Source organism: Schistocerca cancellata, chromosome 9 (genome assembly GCF_023864275.1).
Source record: "Schistocerca cancellata isolate TAMUIC-IGC-003103 chromosome 9, iqSchCanc2.1, whole genome shotgun sequence".
Lineage (NCBI taxonomy): Eukaryota > Metazoa > Arthropoda > Insecta > Orthoptera > Acrididae > Schistocerca > Schistocerca cancellata.
The window spans coordinates 379,102,362-379,127,614 of record NC_064634.1 but is presented as its reverse complement, the minus strand read 5'-3'; the positions used below and the strand labels follow the sequence as shown (position 1 = coordinate 379,127,614).

The 25,253-nt window shown below is 42.2% G+C and overlaps 1 protein-coding gene across 3 annotated transcripts in view; it reads left to right on the top strand.

Moving 5' to 3' along the window:
- LOC126100537 (tubulin gamma-1 chain) overlaps positions 1-25,253 on the top strand; it is a 132,500-nt gene that overhangs the window by 8,345 nt on the left and 98,902 nt on the right. For all 3 annotated transcript variants that reach the window (XM_049911155.1, XM_049911154.1, XM_049911156.1), the window contains exons 3-6: positions 16,386-16,475; positions 17,153-17,299; positions 18,214-18,350; positions 24,638-24,832. In XM_049911155.1, coding sequence (XP_049767112.1) covers positions 16,386-16,475; positions 17,153-17,299; positions 18,214-18,350; positions 24,638-24,832 — 569 coding nt within the window. The remainder of the gene's footprint in view (positions 1-16,385; positions 16,476-17,152; positions 17,300-18,213; positions 18,351-24,637; positions 24,833-25,253) is intronic.

The window sequence follows — 25,253 nt, the reverse complement described above, 5'->3', positions numbered from 1 at the left end:
AGAGCCAACGTCTGCAAAGCATGAGCTGTACTCAGCTAGCGAAGAGGTGCTTAGGTAGGCAAGTGGTCTGTTGCCACCAAAAGTGTCCAGTGTTGCGCGGCCAGGGAACCAATCAAGTCAGTGAGTCGCTAAGACTGCTGACTCGAAGATCATACAGTGGCTCATGCCTGCATCCATACAGACTAGGCGCGGCCACACAGCTCAGGGCAGGGTATGCCAAAGCCCACGGAATCGCACCAAGGACACAGTGTGGATAGGACGGTTCACAGCAGCAGTGCCCACTCATTCAGACGGAAGCAGAAAACAGATTGGTGCACAGGCGAAGGTGTCTGAGCAGTTGTGTAGCCTGGGCTCGAACTGTAACCCACTAGGGTAGGAGACTGGTAGTGACTAGAAGTGAGCCCACTGGAAGTCCAGTGGTGGCAACTTGACTCATGCTGACTCGAAGACTGGTGTAGATCTCTACTCAAAGCTGGCAGCTATCAGACTGCATACATCTGTCTACAGATAAGTAGTGTTTATATGGGCTTGGCTCATCCCTGTTTTGCCGAGGCATCAATTGGTGTCATGTAAGCCACAACAGAGCCACAGCTTCTTTGTGTAGCAACCACGTCACTAGAGCCACAGCGGCTGTGCGTTTCTGCTGAGTTGCTGGTATTAAGACTCTGATCTTCCTACTGGGCCGGGATATGTGCTAACTGCCCCAAAATTGCAGAGACGTTACTTCCTAGGTCAGTAAGTAGCCCCTGATGTAACCACCCGCAGCTGGCCCCAGTGCGATCCACTTCCATAGTTCTCATGATTTAAATGTGGGCAGCATTTTTATTATACTTGTCCACACCAAATAGAATAGCTATGGCAAAACAGTTTATTTGAAGCTATTGGTAACATAAAAGGAAGCAGTATGATTTAATTGCTGGAAAGTAATTTGATCTAACTGCAGTGTCATTATTATTCAGGAAAAAATAATATCTTGATGTTGTGGTTTTCTAATAGTAATTTGTGCCATATTATGCTGCTGTTAGGTTTTGGAATCAAGAGGTCATTACAGTTCTATAATATTAATCTTTTTATTGTTATGTATTAAAAGTATTGCATGGAATTCTTTTAGACATGTATCCTTCTAGGTATTACAGTTCGAAAATGTTGTTGCGGCATCCTTCCAACTTCTGTAAAACACTTGTTAGGTATCAGTGCTTGAAGCACTGATAATGATATTTTCTTCAGCCATTCGTCATTATGTTGTGAATGGTAACATAATGTGATTCGAGGGCTCTAACTTTTTGTATTAGAACTTGCGTTATTGATTTATGATGTGTGGTTTTGTGATGATATTCTCATAACAAACAGTAACTTTGCTTTCATAGTGATTAACTTTGTCTTGTTTTTCTGTGAATAATTGATAATGCAAACAGCATTAAATTTCTATGGTAATGTTTAACTCTGGAACCTGAAAATGAATGTCATTTCTGTATTCTCTGATATAATGTGAAGTTGGTAACAACCTCTCACAAGGGAACCTCCCCATCACACCCCCCTCAGATTTAGTTATGAGTTGGCACAGTGGATAGGCCTTGAAAAACTGAACACAGATCAATCGAGAGAACAGGAAGAAGTTGTGTGGAACTACGAAAAAAATAAGCAAAATATACAAACTGAGTAATCGTTGCGCAAGATACGCAACATTAAGGATACTCTGACCTCAGGAGTGCCGTGGTCCCATGGTTAGCGTGAGCAGCTGCGGAACTGGAAAATTTATTTTCGCAAAGTTATGATCTGTCCGTTCGTTCATTGACGTTTCTGTTCTCTGTAATAAGTTTAGTGTCTGTGTTTTGCGACCGCACCGCAAAACCGTGCGATTAGTACACTAAAGGACGTGCCTCTCCAATGGGAATCGAAAACATTTGATCGCAAGGTCATAGGTCAACCGATTCCTCCACAGGAAAACACGTCTGATACATTCTATACGACACTGGTAACGGCATGTGTGTCACATGACAGGAATATGTTGTCGACCCACCTAACTTGTACACTTGGCAAATGGGTTTTACTTTGCCTGATTTAGGTTTCCTTGTCTATGTGATAATCACTCCCAAAAAAGGGATGAAAACATAAGTGTGTGTCACATAAACTGCAACAAATGAATGCAACAGTTTCACAGTCGCATAGTTTTCCCTGTGCTCTGTCAAAGCATATGTTTTTAACGTTTTCTAATTTTTCCTTGTGTAGACCGTCAAATCCTGCAAATGTCCAAGCAAATCTGAACATGTCCTGGAATTTTGGAGACCGAAGTTGATTATGTGTGAGTGCCTTAACTTTGATAATTGTCTGAAAATAAAAAAAATTAAACTTGTTGCTCGAGGGAAGGCTTGAACCAAGGACCTCTCACTCCGCAGCTCCTGACGCTAACCACGGGACCACGGCGCTCCTGAGCTCACATGTGTCCTTGATGTTGCATATCTTGCACATGGACTACTCAGTTTGTATATTTTGCTTATTTTTTTCATAGTTCCACACAACTTCTTCCTGTTTTCTCGATTGATCTGTGTTCAGTTTTTCAAGGCCTATCCACTGTGCCAACTTATAACTAAATCTGAGGGGGGTGCGATAAGGAGGTTCCCTTGTCAGGATCTTGCAGTCTAGACTATCTCTTTTTTACTTAAAATTTAACGGTTTGTATATGTCCGCAATAGAATATACTCACATGGTAGCTCACTATTAATTTAGTATTAAATTTTGGTTTCACTCCTTAGGGAGCACACCACCATTTAATTTTATTTTGCTCCTTCTCTAGCTACGAGATAAATAACAGCTTTAAATAGTGGTAGGTATAACAGATGTAAGATTTAAAGAAGAATAAGTAAAGACAGTTGTGTTACTGCACTTGTTCTGTAAACTTTTTTATTCAATACTGCCATTGTATGTATAATGTAATTATGAAGTCCATGCTCAAACAATCCAGGATGGAATGTAACAACAGTGTGGCTTCAGTTGCGTGAGACTTTCGACGAAGGCTTTGCTGGCTGAAAGCCTATTTGTGACAGTCTTTTTGTTGTGCCTATCTGCAACTCAGCATCTCCACTGTATGGTGATTAGCAACTTTCCGTTCATAGTATTGTTATAAAGTCCATGAAACATTTAAAAGAAGCAGTGTAGACAGATGGCCAGAAAAGCACAATAAATGTAACAGTATGTGACAGACAAACTCTGAAAGTGTTTATTAATGTTCTGTGCATTGATACTTTGTCAAAACTGCTGTGATTCAGTGTTGCACGTCTTTGAGGTTCTGGGGTAGAGGTGGAACATACACACTGTCCTTGATGTAACCCCCCAAGAAAGGCATCAAGTCTGGTGATTGTGGTGGCAACTCGAGTAACTCCAAGTCAGTGGTCGCAACACTACCTGTCTACAGCATTCAGGTTATATCATACACAATTGTGGAGATGTGGAGGAGCATGCTGAAAGTTGAAATGTGCCCCCCCCCCCCCCCCTCCTCAGTTTCATGTTGTGGCCTGAGCCACAATTGCAGCATGTTGAGATAGGGGATAGTATTTACAGTTCTCAGTGAAGGAGGGGGGGTCCATAGACTGTCTTCTTGGACACGGTGCAGGGCATGTTAACTTCCTTGGAATCCCAGATGTGTTACACAGTTGCATGTGGATTTTCTGTGCTTGTGTGTGTGTGTGTGTGTGTGTGTGTGTGTGTGTGTGTGTGTGTGTGTGTGTTGCCAGTTGACATTTCCCGAAACATGAAAAAAACAAAAAAAATGCCTTTGTGGATTAATTTGCTTGCAAAGTTGTCATTTGCAATATAGTTCTACATATCAGCGTAGGTGGTATGATTTGCTGTCATGGCTTATGGCTTGCAGGAGCTGTGATTTGTGTGGCTTCAATCTTAATCGCTAACGAAGGATTTTCCAAATTGTTGACTAAGGGATGTTCAGTTCTCCACTAGATCAGTAGGTACATTCGGCAAAACAAAACTGCCTACATGTCTTGATATCCTCAATTAACTTTGGCTGTGTACAGCTTGCACCATTGGGAACGCAACACACACGGGCAGTGGTGGCAGCCAGTACCACGTGTAACTTTTAGCAGTGTATTTGTTCCCTTCTTATGGTAATGATTACCTGTAGATCTTTTAGAGTTTTTGTGATAGCATATGAATACTGCATATATACACACTATAAAGTCTATAACACTTGATTTTTGTCTGTTTAAAATTCTCTTCTATATGTTAGAAGAGTAATAAGTGTGTAGTCGAGATATGCCGAACATGGCAGCGTACTGCGACACAGATGGGTATATGACAAACGGCCATTTGCAGTCAGGTTGCCTCAGCATATGCAGGTTATGAGAGAGAATGGGTAGCTTTGAGGGTTGAAGTAATGAAGGCAGCAGGTAAAAAGACGAGGGCTAGTAGAACTGCTTGGGTAACAGAAGAAATATTGAATTTAATTGATGGAAGGAGAAAATATAAAAATGCAGTAAATGAAGCAAGCAAAAAGGAATACAAACGTCTCAAAAATGAGATTGACAGGAAGTGCAAAATGGCTAAGCAGGGATGGCTAGAGGACAAATGTAAGGATGTAGAGGCTTATCTCACTAGGGGTAAGATAGATACCGCCTACAGGAAAATTAAAGAGACCTTTAGAGAAAGGAGGACCACTTGCATGAATATCAAGAGCTTTGATGGAAACCCAGTTCTAAGCAAAGAAGGGAAAGCAGAAAGGTGGAAGGAGTATATAGAGGGTCTATACAAGGGCGATGTTCTTGAGGACAATATTACAGAAATGGAAGAGGATGTAGATGAAGATGAAATGGGAGATATGATACTGTGTGAAGAATTTGACAGAGCACTGAAAGATCTGAGTCGAAACAACGTCCCGGGAGTAGACAACATTCCATTAGAACTACTGACAGCCTTGGGAGAGCCAGTCCTGACAAAACACTTATCATCTGGTGAGCAAGATGTATGAGACAGGCGAAATACCCTCAGACTTCAAGAAGAATATAATAATTTCAATCCCAAAGAAAGAAGGTGTTGACAGATGTGAAAATTACCGAACAATCAGTTTAATTAGCCACAGCTGCAAAATACTAATGCCAATTCTTTACAGATGAATGGAAAAACTAGTAGAAGCCGACCTTGGGGAAGATCAGTTTGGATTCCGTAGAAATATTGGAAAACATGAGGCAATACTGACCCTACAACTTAGCTTAGAAGCTTGATTAAGGAAAGGCAAACCTACGTTTCTAGCATTTGTAGACTTAAGAGAAAGCTTTTGACAGTGTTGACTGGAATACTCTCTTTCAAATTCTGACTGTGGCAGGGGTAAAATACAGGGAGTGAAAGGCTATTTACGATTTGTACAGAAACCCGATGGCAGTTATAAGAGTTGAGGGGCATGAAAGGGAATCAGTGGTTGGGAAGGGAGTGAGACAGGGTTGTAGCCTTTCCCTGGTGTTATTCAATCTTTATATTGAGCAAGCAGTGAAAGGAACAAAAGAAAAATTCGGAGGAGGTATCCATGGAGAAGTAATAAAAACTTTGAGGTTTGCTGATGACATTGTAATTCTGTCAGAAACAGCAAAGGACTTGGAAGAGCAGTTGAATGTAATGGATAGTGTCTTGAAAGGAGGGTATAAAGATGAACATCAACAAAAGCAAAACGAGGATAATGGAATGTAGTCGAATTAAGTCGGGTGATGCTGAGGGAATTAGATTAGGAAATGGGACACTTAAAGTAGTAAAGGAGTTTTGCTATTTGGGGAGCAAAATAACTGATGATGGTCGAAGTAGAGAGGATATAAAATGTAGACTGGCAATGGCAAGTAAAGCGTTTCTGAAGAAGAGAAATTTGTTAACATCGAATATAGATTTAAGTGTCAGGAAGTCATTTCTGAAAGTATTTGTATGGAGTGTAGCCATGTATGGAAGTGAAACATGGACAATAAACAGTTTAGACAAGAAGAGAATAGAAGCTTTTGAAATGTGGTGCTACAGAAGAATGCTGAAGATAAGGTGGGTAGATCACATAACTAATGAGGAAGTATTGAATAGGATTGGGGAGAAGAGAAGTTTGTGGCACAACTTGACCAGAAGAAGGGATCGGTTGGTAGGACATGTTCTGAGGCATCAAGGGATTACCAATTTAGTATTGGAGGGCAGCGTGGAGGGTAAAAATCATAGAGGGAGACCAAGGGATGAATACACTAAGCAGATTCAGAAGGATGTAGGCTGCAGTAGGTACTGGGAGATGAAGAGGCTTGCACAGGATAGAGTAGCATGGAGAGCTGCATCAAACCAATCTCAGGACTGAAGACAACAACAACAACAACAACAACAACAACAACAACAAGAGATAGTGTGTTGGCATTCATCCAGTATGATGGTTTCAGCATGTGTGAAGTAGCAGCCAAGTGCAGCCTTCAGCCTTGCTACGCCCGGAAGGGGATAGTGTTGGCACGAGATGGGCAATTTGCCAGCTTTGAGAGTTGGGCTCAGGAACAGTGTTGACACCTGAACAAGACAATGTGTTAGTTGACACATGTATGGAACACCCAATTTTAAGCATCATTTCAACTCATTCTGAGACCAACTTTCCTATACGCTCACAAACTGTTCGCAACAGCTTACGGGCAGCTGGGCTTATAGCCCATGTGGCTGCTAATAAAGAGGTCATATCTAATGATCACGTACTTTATAGACTTGCTTTCGCTAAATTTAATGTAGACTGTGACTGGCACATCATCTTTTCTGATGACTCGGTATTTAGCTCAGCGAATGAGGCCCTGGTGATGGTCTGAAAGCCACAGGAAGCACATTTTGAGCTACAGTATGTGGTGCAACATTCACTTGTTGGTCACATCAGTCTCATGCTGGGGGCGGATGTCATTGGATGGAATACGGATACTTCATTGAAATTATGGTCACTTCACCTCAAATCAGTATGTGTGCATCATAAAACACACAGTTGAGCTGAGTGTGATGATGCAGTAACCCAGTGGAGTGATCCAGTTCCAGCAGGACCACTTAACTGATTCTCACAAGTCAAATCACTGAGCAATAGTTTTTGTAACAGGCTGACATCGACCTGATCATCTGGCCTGTTGGATACATGGGAGTGTGTCTCCAGATAGTGAGATTATTTCCAGATGGTGACTGCTTCCATGCTTCAACAAATGAGGCAGATAATTGATGGCATGATGGGTGGTCCTCATACTAGCCTTATAGCTGATGCGAAACTTTCCTTACTTCACATTCCTCCACAGCTTTTGATATAACTGTATGTTTGTTAATTGGACATCTATCTGAAATAATTGACCATTAAATTCTATTTATTGAATGTGTGCTATGTAACACTTAGTACATGTAAATTTGAAAACTAGAGCACAAACAAATCTATTCAAAAGAATTGCAGTCAGGGCATGCACCAAGGATATTGTTCCTTGCACTGTGCCAATTTCTCTATGATATCTCTTCAGAGAAAGAACCACTGCAGAACATGCATTCACCTTCTTCAGATTACATCTTAGAAGCATTGTCCTCAATCAAATCTATATCAGACTCCGAATGACTGGAAGATTGTGTTTCCTCAGCTTTTCTGTTTTTCATTTTCAACAGCAAAACATTCTCTTGTATGTCCTATGATTCTGATGCGGCTTTCTTCTGTTTGAATTGTTTCAAACATTCCCCGCATAGAGACAGTTTGCTAATTAACAGATTTGGAACCTGCTGTTTATACCAGAGCTCTGGTGGCTGTTGATGTTGCTTGCTAATTTTGGTTGCTGGCTAGATATCATTTGGACGCACATTTACTCCATTGTTTGCATCTTGTATGCTGAACTGCTGTATTGCAAAGTCATTGTCTCTAAGTACATGCCTGTTACGTTGGAAGAGACCTGTTTTCCAGAGAATGTTTTTAGCTGTTTTCAATGCTACTGTTATCAAATAACCTTGTAATCAAAAATGAAGTTGCTACTTGACAGGGTTACTGCCCACCAGGTTTTTATTTCTTGGAGATAATGCTTTTTAAACTTCTGGGGAATGGTGCATTTTAAGTAGTGCCATGAATTCCCCATAAGATGCTGCATTTTATGCATGGGATGGGGTGATAAACAGATGATGTAGATACAGTTTTCTCTTGCTTCATCAGTCACAAAAATGTGATATGATGCCTGTCACAAAAATTGACAAAACTGTCAAACCACTTATTAAAAATAAGTCTGAATCCATCTAAAACGGTGGCAAACTGAAGTTGTCATAAGTTATATGAGATGCTGTATCCTAATATTTGATCCTGTCAAGTATTACGACATCCGTGGATATCCAGGAATGTGTCATCACACGCTAGAAACCTAGCCTAATAGTTCCGTTGTTCTGTTTGAAGGAAAATTCGTTTTAGCACATGGAAGAATATGTTGTAAAGAATATAATAATATGCATATTGTTGCAACAGGTACTAGACTTAAGGTATAAGAGTGCAAGGTAAGAGTGCATACACTCAAAAAACGTGAAATCCAACACTTCTAAAATAATCCTTTTCTTCAGTTAAATTCTAATTGCAGTAAGGCAGTGAGAGATGATTACCATCATCTGGCATCTGTCGTTACGAACCCACAACTGACTGACATTATTGAGTTTTATTTTCCTTAAATTATGGAAAAAAGCCATACTTTTGTGTTAGAAAACCGTATTCTATGCTTATCCTGTGAATTAGAAGGTCATTGGTTTCATGTCTGCTTCTCTCTCTTGGATCATTGTACTCATCCAGCTGACCCCCCTGCGGGTCCGGGGATTAGAATAGGCCCGAGGTATTCCTGCCTGTCGTAAGAGGCGACTAAAAGGAGTCCATCCCCCTCACGGGGGTAGTTAGCGCCTGCGTCCGGAGACGGACGGTTTCACGACCTATAATCGTGGTCTTTTTGGTTTTTCTCTTCTCGTTTCTTCCTTCCTTTTGTTGGTCCCTTTCTTTGCTCTTCTCCACCTCACTGTCTTCCTTACTCTTTCCCTTGACTTCTCCTTGCCTTCTCATTGCCTTTTTCTCCTTGCCTTCTCATTGCCTTTTTCTCCTTGCCTTCTCATTGCCTTTTTCTCCTTGCCTTCTCATTGCCTTTTTCTCCTTGCCTTCTCATTGCCTTTTTCTCCTTGCCTTCTCATTGCCCTTTTCTCCTTGCCTTCTCATTGCCCTTTTCTCCTTGCCTTCTCATTGCCCTTTTCTCCTTGCCTTCTCATTGCCTTTTTCTCCTTGCCTTCTCATTGCTTTTTTCTCCTTGCCTTCTCATTGCCTTTTTCTCCTTGCCTTCTCATTGCCTTCTTCTCCTTGCCTTCTCTGGTCTCCGCCTCGGCGTTTGAGACAGTCTGTCCTCTTTCTCCCTCTCTCTCTTCTTTTTCCTCTTCTTCCTTCCTCCCTGTGCGTGTCTGAAGGCCGACCCACGCGTTCGCACGCGTAGCCGGTGACGGGGTAACGCGTAAGTCCCCGCCCTGGGTAGACATGTAAGGCACGCGCGTACCCCCTGGTAAAGGCCAGGCCCGGGGAGGGGTGATTGCCTGAGCTGATACCTTCTGACCATGCCGATTGGTCCCTCCGTCTGTTTCTCGGGAGGTGTGACCTGAGGTGTAAACATTCACCTAAGGCGGGAGTGCCCTCTGAGAGGGTCCCCACAAGGAAGGAGCGCGCCATCGGAGACGCTGGCAATCATGGGGGATTCCTCCGCAATGGATTCTACTCCATCGCTTTCGACTTCGACCCAAAAACGGAAACGTGACCAGCCAACAGTGACAAAAGTACTACCGCCTGCCCCACAGTTCCTCGTAGTTTCTCGCACTGAGGACGGAAAGGATTTTTCCTCTGTCAACCCTTTTGTTATTCAGAAGGGCGTTGATGCCATAGCCGGATCTGTCAAATCTTGTACCAGGTTGCGTAATGGCACCTTATTACTAGAAACTGAGAGTGCCTTTCAGGCACAAAAACTGCTTCGGGCCACCCTCCTGTACACGTTCCCTGTCCGGGTGGAGGCCCACCGAACTTTGAATTCGTCTCGTGGTGTAGTGTATACTAGCTCCCTCGACGGATTGACTGACAAGGAGCTTCAATCTTTCCTCGCTGAGCAGGGCGTGACGGCTGTCCATCGGGTCATGAAAAAGGTCAACAACGACCTTGTACCGACCCGGACACTCTTCTTGACCTTCGATAGTGTTAAGCTGCCATCGCGCATCAAGGCGGGCTACGAGGTTATTTCTGTTCGCCCCTATGTCCTGACACCTACGCGCTGCTACCAGTGTCAGCGTTTCAATCACACTCGACAGTCTTGTTCCAATGCGGCTAAATGTGTCACTTGTGGCAGGGATGCCCATGAGGGTGACTGTCCACCTCCGTCTCCTCATTGTGTGAACTGTCAGGGTGACCATGCCGCATCCTCCCGCGACTGTCCTGTCTATAAGGACGAACGTTGCATCCAAGAAATTCGTGTCAAAGAGAAAGTGTCCACCTCGGCTGCTCGCAAGCTATTGGCTAGTAGGAAGCCCACGCTGCTCCCAGCGGGGAAATATAGTACTGTCCTCGCCTCTCCTCGCACTACCCGGGAGGTCGCAACCCAGACATGCGATCTGACCTTCAGCACCACGGTCGTCCGTTCGGCAAGTGCTAAGATCGCGCGGTCGACGTCTCCTCTTCCTCCCATCACACCACAGACACCAGCCACTTCCTCAGCTTCTGCTAAGTCGAAGACCCCGAAGTCAGATGCACGGTCCTTCAAGAAGGAACCATCCCGTGCAGACTTCCTCCGTCCCTCGACCTCCCAGCCTTCGACCGGTACTTCCACCAAACGTCCTTCCAAAAAGGCGCATAGGAAGCACAGTTCTCCTTCTCCGCCACGGCGCATCTCTTCTCCTGCGCCACCCAGCGGTTGCCGCCCCAGGCCGTCATCCGTTTCGCCTGGCCGGTAGCCGTACATCTGGCCGTTCACCGGCGGAGGAAGCTCCCCCTCCCGGCCATCCTCCCGAGATGGCCGATGACCCTATAGACCCCATGGATGATGACTGTCCGCCTACTGATAGCGGCGGCAGTGCTCGCTCGAAGCCAGGCCCTAAGCGGCCTTCGAGGTGACCCCTTCTCTCATCTTCCTTTTCTTACGATGGCACTTATTCACTGGAATATTCGCAGCATTCGCTCCAACCGAGAGGACTTGAAGTTGCTGCTCCGCTTGCATCGTCCGCTCGTCGTAGCCCTCCAGGAAACGAAGCTACGCCCATGCGATCACATTGCCTTGGCACACTACACCTCTGTGCGTTTTGACCTACCCCCTATGGTAGGAATCCCAGCTCATGGAGGGGTTATGTTGCTGGTCCGGGATGATATTTACTACGATCCCATCACGTTGCACACCGGCCTGCAGGCAGTCGCCATCCGCATTACTCTCCCCACTTTTACGTTTTCCTTTTGTACCGTTTACACTCCCTCGTCATCTGCCGTTACCAGGGCAGACATGATGCAACTTATTGCTCAGCTACCTGCACCGTTTTTGTTAACTGGAGACTTCAATGCCCACCATCCCCTTTGGGGTTCTCCAGCCTCCTGCCCGAGGGGCTCCTTGTTAGCAGACCTTTTCAACCAGCTCAATCTTGTCTTCCTTAATACTGGCGCCCCTACTTTTCTTTCGGACACATCTCATACCTATTCCCATTTAGACCTCTCTATATGTACTCCCCAACTTGCACGCCGGTTTGAGTGGTATGCACTTGCTGATACATATTCGAGCGACCACTTCCCGTGTGTTATCCATCTCCTGCAGCTCCTCTAGTTGGACCATCTCCAAGGCAGACTGGGGGCTCTTCTCTTCCAGGGCGACCTTTCAGGATCAAACCTTCCCAAGCTGCGATCGTCAGGTCGCACACCTCACGGAAGTCATTCTCGCTGCTGCTGAATATTCCATCCCTCACCCTACTTCTTCTCCACGTCGCGTACCGGTCCCCTGGTGGACCGCAGCATGTAGAGACGCTTTACGTGCTCGTCGACGTGCTTTACGCACCTTTAAACGCCACCCTACAGTGGCGAATTGTATTAATTATAAACGATTACGTGCTCAGTGTCGTCGTATTATTAACGAAAGCAAGAAAGCCAGCTGGGCTGCTTTCACAAGCACCTTCAACAGTTTTACTCCTTCTTCTGTTGTCTGGGGTAGCCTGCGCCGGCTATCTGGCACTAAGGTCCACTCCCCAGTTTCTGGCTTGAAGGTCGCGAATGAAGTCCTTGTGGCCCCTGAGGCTGTCTCCAATGCCTTCGGCCGCTTTTTCGCCGAGGTTTCGAGCTCCGCTCATTACCACCCTGCCTTCCTCCCCCGCAAACAGGCAGAGGAGGCTAGGCCACCTGACTTTTGCTCCTCGAATTGTGAAAGTTATAATGCCCCATTCACCATGCGGGAACTCGAAACCGCACTTGGCCGATCACGGTCCTCCGCTCCAGGGCCTGATTCTATTCATATTCAGATGCTGAAGAACCTTTCTCCTGCGGGTAAAGGTTTTCTTCTTCGTACATACAATCGCATCTGGATTGAGGGACATGTTCCCGCATGCTGGCGCAAGTCTATTGTTGTCCCGATTCCTAAGCCGGGGAAGGACAAGCACTTGCCTTCCAGTTATCGACCTATCTCACTTACCAGCTGTGTCTGTAAAGTGATGGAGCGAATGGTTAACTCTCGATTGGTTTGGCTGCTTGAGTCTCGACGCCTACTTACCAATGTCCAATGTGGATTTCGTAGGCGCCGCTCTGCTGTTGACCATCTGGTTACCTTGTCGACCTTCATTATGAATAACTTCTTGCGGAAGCGCCCGACCGCGGCTGTGTTCTTTGATTTGGAGAAGGCTTACGACACCTGTTGGAGGGCGGGCATTCTCCGCACCATGCATACATGGGGCCTTCGCGGTCGCCTCCCTCTTTTTATTCATTCCTTTTTAATGGATCGACAGTTCAGGGTACGTGTGGGTTCTGTCCTGTCCGACACCTTTCGCCAGGAGAATGGGGTGCCACAGGGCTCAGTTTTGAGCGTCACTCTGTTCGCCATCGCGATCAATCCAATAATGGATTGCCTCCCAGCTGATGTATCCGGCTCCCTTTTTGTGGACGATTTTACCATCTATTGCAGCGCGCAGCGTACACGTGTCCTGGAGCGCTGTCTTCAGCGTTCTCTTGACCGTCTTTACTCCTGGAGTGTCGCCAATGGCTTCCGTTTTTCTGCCGAGAAGACGGTCTGTATTAACTTCTGGCGCTACAAAGAGTTTCTCCCACCGTCCTTACGACTTGGTCCCGTTGCTCTCCCAATCGTGGAGACAACCAAATTTTTAGGCCTTACCTTTGACAGGAAACTTAGCTGGTCTCCACATGTCATATTTGGCCGCCCGTTGTACCCGTTCTTTAAATGTCCTCCGTGTTCTCAGTGGTATGTCGTGGGGAGCGGATCGAACCGTCCTACTTCGTCTATATCGGTCGATCGTCCGCTCCAAGCTGGATTATGGGAGCTTCGTATACTCCTCTGCACGGCCATCCATCTTACGCCGCCTCAACTCCATCCAACATCGGGGTTTACGACTTGCGATCGGAGCATTTTATACCAGTCCCGTAGAGAGTCTTCATGCTGACGCTGGCGAATTACCACTCACTTACCGGCGCGATATACTGCTTTGTCGGTATGCCTGTCGGCTACTGTCAATGCCCGACCATCCGTCTTATCGTTCCTTTTTTGACGACTCTCTCGACCGTCAATACGGGTTGTATGTCTCTGCCCTGCTACCCCCTGGAGTTCGCTATCGTCGCCTCCTTCAACACCTTAATTTTTCACTCCCTGCAACCTTTCGAGTGGGCGAGAGCCACACGCCACCTTGGCTCCAGGCTCAGGTCCGCGTTCACCTTGACCTCAGCTCGCTCCCAAAAGAGGTCACCCCCAGTTCGGTCTACCACTCCCGTTTTTTGGAACTTCGTTCGAAGTTCATCAACATGACTTTCATTTATACAGATGGCTCTAAGACCAATGACGGGGTCGGGTGTTCCTTTATAGTCGGGGCACAAAGTTTCCAATACCGGCTCCATGACCATTGTTCGGTCTTCACAGCTGAGCTCTTTGCCCTCTACCAGGCTGTTCTTTACATCTGCCGCCACCGACATTCTGCTTATGTCATCTGCTCAGATTCCCTGAGCGCCATCCAGAGCCTCAGTGATCCGTACCCGGTTCACCCTTTCGTACACCGGATCCAACGCTCTCTTCAGCGGCTGGTGGACGTCGGTCCGCCAGTTAGCTTTATGTGGGTTCCTGGCCATGTCGGTATCCCTGGGAACGAAGCTGCAGATGCCGCGGCCAAGGCTGCGGTCCTCCAGCCTCGGACAGCTTCTTGTTGTGTCCCTTCGTCCGATTTTAGCAGGGTCATTTGTCGGCGCGTTGTGTCGCTGTGGCATGCCGATTGGGCTGCACTTACCGACAACAAGCTTCGGGCCTTAAAACCTCTTCCCGTGGCTTGGACGTCCTCCTCACGCCCTTCTCGGCGGGAGGAGGTCGTTTTAGCAAGGTTAAGGATTGGACACTGCCGGTTCAGCCATCGCCATCTGCTGACGGCTGCGCCGGCGCCGTTCTGCCCATGTGGGCACTTGCTGACGGTTAGACACATTTTAATGTCCTGTCCCGATCTTAACCAACTGCGCCTCGATCTTAACCTGCCTAATACTTTCGATGCCATTTTAGCGGATGACCCACGAGCAGCTGCTCGTGTTCTTTGTTTTATCAATTTGACAAACCTCGCTAAGGACATTTGATGTTGTTTTTTAATCCTATGCCTGTCAGTCCCTTTTAGCGTGTTTTCCCTTTTAGTTGTTGTTGTCAACTTGTGCCTCGCGGTGCATTTTTAGAGTAGTCAGGGCGCTAATGACCATTGAAGTTGTGCGCCCTAAAACCACAAAAAAAAATCATCCAGCTGAATTTTAATAAATAATGCCTGACACAATTTCAACATTTTATCCAGACCCATTAAATGGAATATTTGAACTTATTTTTCTCAACATATTTGTAATTTTACTTAGAGACTAATGTTTATGAACTCGTTAAACATTTATTTCTATTACTAAATTGCATCTTAATGATTGCCACATCTGCTTTCCCATTTTGACTGCTACTTCTATGACTAGTTTTATGCGTACAGCCAAACTTCACTTCGGCAAGTTAATTTGGACCTGATTGTTTCTGAAATTGCAAGTAATAGTGAATTTTAGGGTTCCCAAATAGAAGGACATAGGAATTGTTGTTGAGCTTGGTACTTCGTTTCAGTGGTTAATTTGGAAAAAAAGGGTTTATGATTACCAGTGTCTCATCACCAGTTTCGTTTGCACCAAAGAATTGAGTAATTTTCAGTTAGTTTCTCTCTTCTACATTTGAAATCTAAGTTTCATAAAGGATAAAATTTTGATCTAAAATCACTTACTTTCAGCATAATAATGTTCCCTCTCCCTTACAAAACAAATGATTTTAAAATAATTTAGATCAGTGTTGTTTAAAATTTTTGTGGATTTTTTGATACATTTGTGTTTGACTTGTACTTCAATAGTTCTCGTAAAGACAACAAATAACATGCATCATTGTTGTACTCAAGACAAGAGAAGCTACCACTGAAAGGCTGTTGGCACCTACTGTGAAGGAACATAAAAAAATTTTGCCAAATGCCATAACCAAACTCAGGTTCGAGTGACAGCCAGGCTTTTTAACCATTAGTTGATTGCACTGTGATACTAATACTTCCTTTGGACCACATCTAGCACTACCAATCAAGTAACTGCATATCATATGGCTGTCTTGGCTTGCTTTGCTGCCATTTCCAGCCACTACACTTGATGGCTCCCCTGTGAACAGTTTTCAAAATGAGCATGGCAACGTCACATTCAAAATTTTGTGGGTTTGTCTCTCAATCTTTCACATGATATATCATTTGCTACATTATTTTTAGCAATTTACATGTACTGATTGTAAAAAAAAAAAAAATTCATGGGCTTTATAACTAACCTTTATTTTCATGTCACATTATGATCACCTACCATACCATTTTCTCCTCTTCTATTAGATCTGAATCTGATCATGACCTGTAACTATGGTTAAATCTTGTAATCTGAATAAACATGAAATGTTTCCCAGATGGCGTTCCTCTTCTTCATTATATCCCACATAGTATTGAGCATTATCATTTGAAGTAGCTTGTAACAATCAAAAGTTTTTGTTATACCTACGTTATAGTTAATGGTGTGTCATTGTTTTGCCATGCTTGTTTCTTTTATCAAGGATGTTTTTTTTCTTCCTTTTTATATGAAGCACACTCAACAAAATTAACTTCTTTCTCCAAATTTTGTTCAGGCCGATGATGAGCATTACATTCCACGTGCAGTGTTACTGGATTTGGAGCCAAGGGTCATTCATACAATAATGAATTCTCCATATGCAAAGGTGTGTACTTTTTGGAAAAATTAGCGTGATGGTTTGTGACATCCGCATTCTAATAAGCAAGTTAGATGGTACAGAACAATCAGTCTGTTTTTGTAAATTAACTATCTTTAGTGTTGTTTAGTGTTTCATAAATGTGTGCTGTGAATTTTTCTGTTAAAGTTTATGTTACAAAGCCGAGAAATGAAAGTTCAGTTATGAAGGCCAAAGAAAGCAACTTCATTTCTGGAAAAATATGAAAATCTGCAATCTAGAAGAATATAAGAAGTTGTTTTGCTCCCTTCCAACATATCCTGTTCATCTGTTTTTGTCCCCATGTAAGGTGTGACCTTTTTCCCACTTTTGGTTACATCTTTCATACAAATCCTTTTTTTATCCTGATATCTGATTCTCATTTTCAGTAATCCAAGGTTCTCATTCTTTTTGGCAGTGCACTCATTTTTTTAATTGCTGTATGTGAATAAAGGTCTTTCATCTGCTTTTATAGATTGTTGTAGTCACTTACAGGTAATAGATTTTTGTTTCAACACTAGTGACTGGTGCATCAGAGTCAATGCTGAGGGTGAAAATGTGAGCTGTACAATTAATAATGTTTGTTGGATTAATTTAATTGCTTAGTGCACAGTGTTAATATTGTAATTCCATCATATTTGGTAGCAGATGTAATTTTCGTCTTTCAGTTATACAATCCAGAGAACATTTACTTATCAAAGCATGGAGGAGGTGCAGGCAATAACTGGGCATCAGGGTACAGTCAAGGAGACAAATTACAGGAGGAAATATTTGATATAATTGACAGAGAAGCTGATGGAAGTGACAGTTTGGAGGTAAGAGTAATTGTTTTCTCTGCATGCGAGCAGTTTTATTTATGTTTATCAAGAGAACTTTTTTTTTTTTTTAACAGAATTAATTTTTAGTTCGTGGGGGAAGAGAATTAGTTGTTACTAACTTCACCCTTTCTATTTTCTGCATTACTAAATGTGTCCCAGTTGCCCTTCCTCTCAATTTAAAGCTAAATACATGGGGAAATAGAAAAAAAAAATTGATGTGGAAGACCTCTAAAATGAAACAAACAATGTATTGTAGAAAAACTGGAACAATAATAATATGAGATATTACAGTAACTGTCAAATACTACTTAGATCTTCGGGACCAACTGGATAAAAATGCCTAAGAGATATTGAGTGCAAAAGGGGGGGAGGGGGGAGAATTACATTCCATCAGGTCGATGCATAGTACACAAAAGTGCTACAAGAAATGGGAAACCTGAAGAATTTGATATATGAGTTGTTGGGACATCCATCTTGATTAAGAGCTTTGATGTTCTGACATATTCTGTATATAAAATAATTAGTAGCTAGAAAACTCTCATGAAGTTGTGGCAGCTGTTTTTCTGGGCATTTCTTTGACCTTCCGGATACAGACTAGAGAGAGCGGGTGGAAAGGACAGGGGTTTAATGTAGCTGTTTACAGCATATTCATCATTGCTGTATTGAGTTTCTCTATTACAGCTTCTTTACTAAATTAAGTCTGCACATGAGGACCTGAGTGCTAAAACTAGAAAGATGGAAGCTCAGAAATTGATGAGCTTATTCAGCCTTCAAGTGTTGTTTATTTGCTGCCACCAGTTATTTGCAGATGTTTGGTTGCCTGTGCACATTTTTGTACATTTTAACTTCAAAATGTGAATTTTTTTACGTATCATTTTTGTTAAGAAATAGTTCATTAATTTTTGTTACAGGGTTTTGTCTTGTGTCATTCCATAGCTGGAGGAACTGGCTCTGGAATGGGCTCCAATCTGCTGGAAAAATTAACAGATCGTTACCCAAAGAAACTTATACAAACATACAGTGTGTTTCCAAACCAAGATGAAATCAGGTAATTTACACAAACATTTTATTGTTTGAATCACTTCAGTACTCTAAAACCAGATTTTTAAAAACAGCATTTCTTCATTGTATATACATCAAAAGGAAAGTTTGTTAGAAAAAAACTATGAAAAAATTGCTCCCCACTAGTTACTTTCAGTACATATGTCAGTTCTGCTGATACACCTTTTTCTCTAATTTTTTATTGCATTATTCAGTTCTCTTCCTCTTACTCCAGTTTCTACTACTTGTCATCTCTATACTGAAACTGGCACAGTGCTTACAGTGAACTATTTTGGACCAACTACTATCTTTCATACACACCCACCCCCCCACCCCCCCCCCCACCCCCACCCCCCGCCACCACTCACTCTCTCTTTCATTTTTGCCTCCTCTCATCCACACAATGTGTGGGTAACACTTCCTTTCCCTTTTTACCTTTCCCAATCTATCCCTCTCCTATCTCTGAGGAAGGTACTATTAGTTCCAAGCATTAAGATAGTACATGTACTTTTATACGTTTGTCAACAGCATTGACATTTATTCTGAAGGTAAATGATGGGCAGTAATTCTGTCTTCTTTTATAGGTTTCTTGAGAGAATTTTCCTACGTACGTGCACAGACCCCTGCCCACACTGCACGCACAAAGAGTTTCGACCTATTTGTGATTTGTATTTAGCAGTTAAAGTGGAGAAGTCAGGAAATGGCATGCACAATTAGTTTTATTATTGTTCTGTATTGTTCAATTAAAAGAAGTTTGTGGATGAAACTTTGGTTTTTTCCTAATCTGTCATACTACCATGGCTTATTCTCAGACTGCATGTGATGAATGTTGCCTCTTCTATAAAAATACGTAAAAACATAGCATCACATTAGTTTCAAGATTCTGTTCTGTCCTCTCCCCCCCCCCCCCCCCCCCTTCCCCTCTTTCTAGTTAAACACTTCTTACAATACCATTACTGTGCAAAGTCGTTGAATGTCATTTTTGCAAGGCAGAAGCTGAGAGCTTTTGAAAGGTGAAAACACAATCACGGTTTAATAGAGAGATATCATCACCCAAAAGAATTTGAATAAATAAAAAATCAGCACAAACCTGGCATTTGATGTGTATTTATTCACAAAGCGAGGCAGAGTTTACACAGATGCTCTTAATAGAAATGAACATCGTTCATTTTCCTTATTTTCCATAAGTGAATCACTACTATTGTTAATATATACTGTCATTGCTAAAACTAATGATATACTATAGGTATTAATCGAACTACACTACATTACACTGCATAGTCCTGTCTTCTCTGACATTTAAAGAACATGTCAGTTGTTACTTCTTTGATAAACTTCAAAACTTAACACACAACATTTGTGTCCATGGCTTCAGTAGCTCTCATTATTGCAGGAACTGGCGAAGGTTCTGTTTCACCCTAGTCTTCATTTTATTTTTTCTCTGCCACCTGCTCCTACAACACTTCATCAGTTGTCATGGTCTGACAAGACAGCATCACCTTCATCATACTCAACATAATTATCAGGCTAAGGCTTGTGGTATTTTCATCTTGCCCCATTATTGGTTGGCATTGTTCAGCTGCAATTTCATTGTTTTGTGACGTGGTATCTTCTGCAATTTCATCTTTTCTGACGTGGTCTTTTCAGTAAGTGGCAGAATCCGATTAAATCCAGCCTTCTGAAAACAGTTTGATGTTATGCTTTCTTGCAAAGAATCCCACACGTTTCTCATAAAATGCATAGCATCTAAGATCATCACTTTTCTTCTTGTACTATGAAGACAGGCACAGCCTCTTCTGTGCAAGAATTTTTCTGTATTCTTGTTTCAGATATTTTATATTGCCTTGGTAGAGTGGCTGAAGGTAGCTTTTACAATTGGCAGGATAAAACACTACATTTATGTTAAGAAGGTACAATGTATCTTGAGGATGTGCTGCACCTAGGACAATAAAGAGGATGATTTTCGTGTTTGACACCCAACCTCACATCCCAAGCACACAAATATTCTTTAAATATACTTGTCATAACCCATGCTTTCATATTAAATGTATATGTGCAAGGGGAAAGTGAAACATCGTGGACTTTTTGCCTTGCCAATTACTAGGGGCACCAACTTTTCTGTTCCACTTGCATTGCAACTTAACGTAACATATCTGCCTCTCTTTGCTGAATTTTCTGCTGTGGCTTTTCTCTCCTCTGAACTCAAGGATTCTGTCAAGCGGAAAGTGAATAAATAGACCAGTTTCATCTGCATTAAAAATCATTGGGACTATACCTCTCAATGATGGATGGAAGAGTTTTCCACGACTCATCAGTTTCAATATTCACACTTCCAGCACTATATTATTATCCATGGAGTTTCGGTACATGTTTTGACCCAGAAATTAAATCACACCCTGTGAGTTAAATGCAGAAGTCAACACTATACTGTACACAGACAAAGAAAGACCAGCAGTTGAGTAACACATACTTTATCATTTATGTCTGACCTTTACAACATCAATCTTGCCCCAGATCGGCACTTGTTGATTGGTCACAAGTCATCTGAGCTTCAGCCAACCTATACAAACTACAGTACTGTACTGTACTTTTGTGTGTCAAATTGGTCATTTTTTTATGACGTGCACAGTTGCCGGCACTGAAAATTGCTGCCAAGTTTGAGCGCACTAAGGCGGGAGGAGAAAATGCAAATGATTTGTGTTAACGTGCATTTCATGCAGTTTGAATTAGGACTTCTAAAAATGGACATACTACGCAGGAAAACACGATAATGAGGAATGTGCTAACGAGATTCCACTGTGTATCATATGCAACCCAGTAAAATGTAGACTTTCATGGGCGGAAATATCATGTCCATTATGTCAGTAGCGAGCCAGTGGGTGTGTCGGACCTTCCATCGACCTACGGACCCCCTTGAAGATGTGTCCCACAGTCGGAGACGAAACGTTGGGAATTGAGACAAAATTCATCAACCGACCACGGCATAACAGCCCAGATAATTATAATAGACACAACACAGTAAAAGTTAAATTGGTTTTAGTGTGTTCGTAGAGGTGGAATCTGTGGCTGGTGTGTGTCATGTATGTGTATGGGGAAAATATTTGTTCACTGTAACACATCTCCCCATGTTGTCCTTTCTTTCTAGCATGTAAATTTTATGTGGATAAACTTTTTCCTCGCACTTTCAGGGTAATTTAACTTAGTTAATGATAATTACTGTTTGCCCGTGATAGGAAGATCTTTATTACAAGTGTTGCCAGTAGCCAAGAAGATTGACACTAGTTGGAAGATATTCATTCGTCTCTGAGCACTGCCAAAGTTAACTAATGAACACATTCTTTTGACAGAATTGCAACATTTTCTTGCTATGCTGTGTTGTGTTTGTGTGACTTTGTGTTTTATTCACCAGTATTATATCATAAAATGAGTCTAAATGTTGTCTCTGGTACATCAAGGGGACCTTCTGGTTTTCCTTCAACTCCAAAACTGAAGAAATACTTTTTAATTCACTGGCAAATGTTGGGAAATACATTAGATCACTGCAACGAAGAAAAACAATAGGAAGAGCCCACTCATTCCTCTTACACAGCCTAAATTAAGAGCTGCCACATACACAGGAAAGAGTGTCTAAGAGTTTCAAAAGGCTGAGGATGTTTACAGACCTCAGTTAGGTGATTCGCCTAGTATATCTTGAAAGAAAAGGATGTAATTTCAGTTTTTCGTCATTTTGCCATTTCGTCAGTATCTTCAAATGTGTGCTTATTAGGCCGAAATTAGTAAGAACTATGTATTAATCATGTATTATCATTAATGTGTGTATTAAATTACTGCTCAACCATTTTGTGTTGCTCAGTTACATGTGCTGAGGATTGCTATATGTGCAGTGTTTTGGCGCAATGTGTGGTGTCCAGAATGAATGTACAGGAGTCCCCCTATTCATACACACTCCGAATTCTTCACACAAAGTGTCAAAGTGCAGTGTGTGGTTAGCTCCATTAAATCTTTACTTTCGAAATACTATCCAGCAATCTGATAAATATCTTTTTTCTTTTACATAGGATGAGACACAGTGATACCTTGCCTAAAATGGATAGGCCATTCCCAACACTGTAGATGAGCTCTACATTGTTAATAATTGCTCCCAGTTTCTGGAAGCCTTAGCCAGCTTTACAGGGAGAAGACTGCATGGAGATGGGGATGTACCTCTCTGGCAAAAGTTTTAAAATAGTAGTTTTTATTTTGTGACGAGCACACAATAAAATAACTGTATTGCCGGAGTATCCTGTCTGTGTATCGCGGTGTATTTGCTCTTTGTCTAGATGAAGACCGTCAGGGAAGGTGACTTAATTTGGAAAAGTGGTGTAATGGCAACACGATGTTCGGTAAATGCTGAGAAGCAGGTGATGGTAATGGGTGTTTGCGGTAGCACTTCAGAGAGATTAATTGTTGTAAGCATAAGGTGCAAGAATGGATTTGTCAAGGAAGTGATGTCAGCCGAGGGTGATTACCACAGACACATTAACTCGACAAATTTTGTGAAGTGATTTTCAGATATGGTACTTCCAACTGTTCCACTAGATTCTGTATTGTAATGAAAATGCACCATACCACAGCAGGCAGGTCAACAGAATGTCTACTATGTGTTACCTAAAGATAACAATGTTAAAAGTGATTGTGAAGCGAGAGAATAGACTCTTGACTATTCATTGAAGGATGAACTGTACTCTAGCAAACTAGCAGAGATGATGTATGTTGTGGACAAAATTGGTGACTGCAGTGACCACAAAATAGGCCATTAACCACTGTTTAATTGTGATCTGAACCCCTATAGAATTGGCATGGGCTAAAATAAATTTCAGTGAGCACAATGTCACAGGTGGCATGTCAAAGGAAATACTGCAGAATCCTGCTCATTCTGCTTTCTTCTGTTACTGCACAGGACTGGAAGGTTGCTGTAGGAAAATACATCAGCTAGTGCACTGGTACTGGAAGTGAGATGGAGTATTGTCAATGGCCATCAGTACCATGACCTTGGGTGATGATGACGATGATGGTCGATGACAGCAGTGATCTTGAGTGATCAATTGTAAGCATTCTTTGTCATACTTAATTATTCATTTCAATCATTACTGCTGTGCTTTGTGGAATAAATCCGACATTTCAACAAATTCCAAAAATCAGTCTTCGACCTTCAATTCACAATGTTGCATGTTTTACCTCCATCTACTTTTTCTCATTCTTTCTCGTAAATAAATAACTCGCAGCTTATAGGAAAAAGTATCTTTCTTTGACAAGCCAACAGAAAAGGTGATTTCTGTTTTGATACACAAACCATTTAAGTTGACAATATTTTGTTGTATGTCACATCTGCTTCTGTATAAGCAAAAACGTGGGGAATGTTGCATGTACTGAGGAGTTGGCACTGCTCCACTCACGCGGAAGTCCTGGTGCAGAGGCAAGGCAAGCCTCCTGCCATTCTGGACAGCCACTGCACAAAGAGTCTTCTTGTCATGGCCAAACAGAACTTATCATTTACTGGTGTGCATCTTACATAAATGATTGTACTGCTCGTTCCATAGTTTTTATTTCATGCAGAATTAGCTGTTGCCATGATTAAAAGCTGTTACAGTGTTAGTCATTCCAGCCATTTGTCTAATTTAGTGTTGTATATCTTTTTTCTCGCAGCCTAAACTATATTAATACAGTTTTGTGTGGTTATTCTCAAGGTTTCTTTTTGTAACTAAAAATAAAATTACATTTACTATTTTGATTTTTAGAATCAAATTTTCACATCTATGCTAAAATTTTTAGGGAAAATGCAAACCAAAGTTGTATAGGTCAATTACCGTCTATAGCAACTGTAATAATAGTCTTATTCAGACCAGACCAGACGTGTTTCACTTTATTGTAAAGCATCGTCAGTCGTCAGGATTTTTGTTGTATATTCCATTATTCTTCATTTCCTAAAGTATGTGTACAATATTTGTGTTTGCACACAGCACTTTCACTGCAATACGCAAAATGACGAGAGGATAGTGCACAGACTTGTAAATGTGTTAAGTGCAGTGGGATAAACAACAAAAAGTTTGACCACTGAAGACAATAAAGCAAAATGCGTCTGGTCTGGTCTGAATAAGACTCTTATTATAGTTGCTAAAGATGGCAATTAACCTATATGTGCAGCTGTGAAAAAAGAGACCAAAAAAGTAAAGAAATACAAACCATTTATTGTGCATGGTGACAGACTTTTTTTCTGTTGCAGTGCTCTTGCATAGTGATGTTCTGCTGTTGCAGTGATGTGGTGGTTCAGCCGTACAACTCGCTGTTGACACTGAAAAGACTGACTCAGAATGCAGACTGTGTTGTTGTGTTGGACAACACAGCTCTTAACCGCATTGCTACTGACAGATTGCATATACAGAATCCCTCATTTGCACAGATTAACACACTCGTTTCAACCATCATGTCTGTTTCTACTACAACACTCAGGTCAGTATCTTATATTGCAGATCAGATTATGAGTGAAAGAACAGAATGTCTCTGGATGGCACAGTAATTGTGTTGATATCAATGATGTTTTGTTAATATTACATTGGTACATATTGCACACTAACATAAGTCAATTAAACTTCAAGAGAGTTTTGCTCATAAGACTTTTCAAAATAAGTTTGTTGTGTTTTTAATTCAAACAGGTAAAGTTGGGCATTTTGTTATTTTTATGTTCTTTTTCTCGACCATTGATAGTGAAACCAATGTTGAAGAATGTATCTATGGAGTATGCACGTTCATTTACAAAAATTAAGAAATGGGCACTCTGGGCACCCATTACATTTAAAGATGGTCCATCTGAAGAGTGTCCCAAACCTGCAACCAATGATCAAAACACTGAGAAAGTGCACACTATAGTACT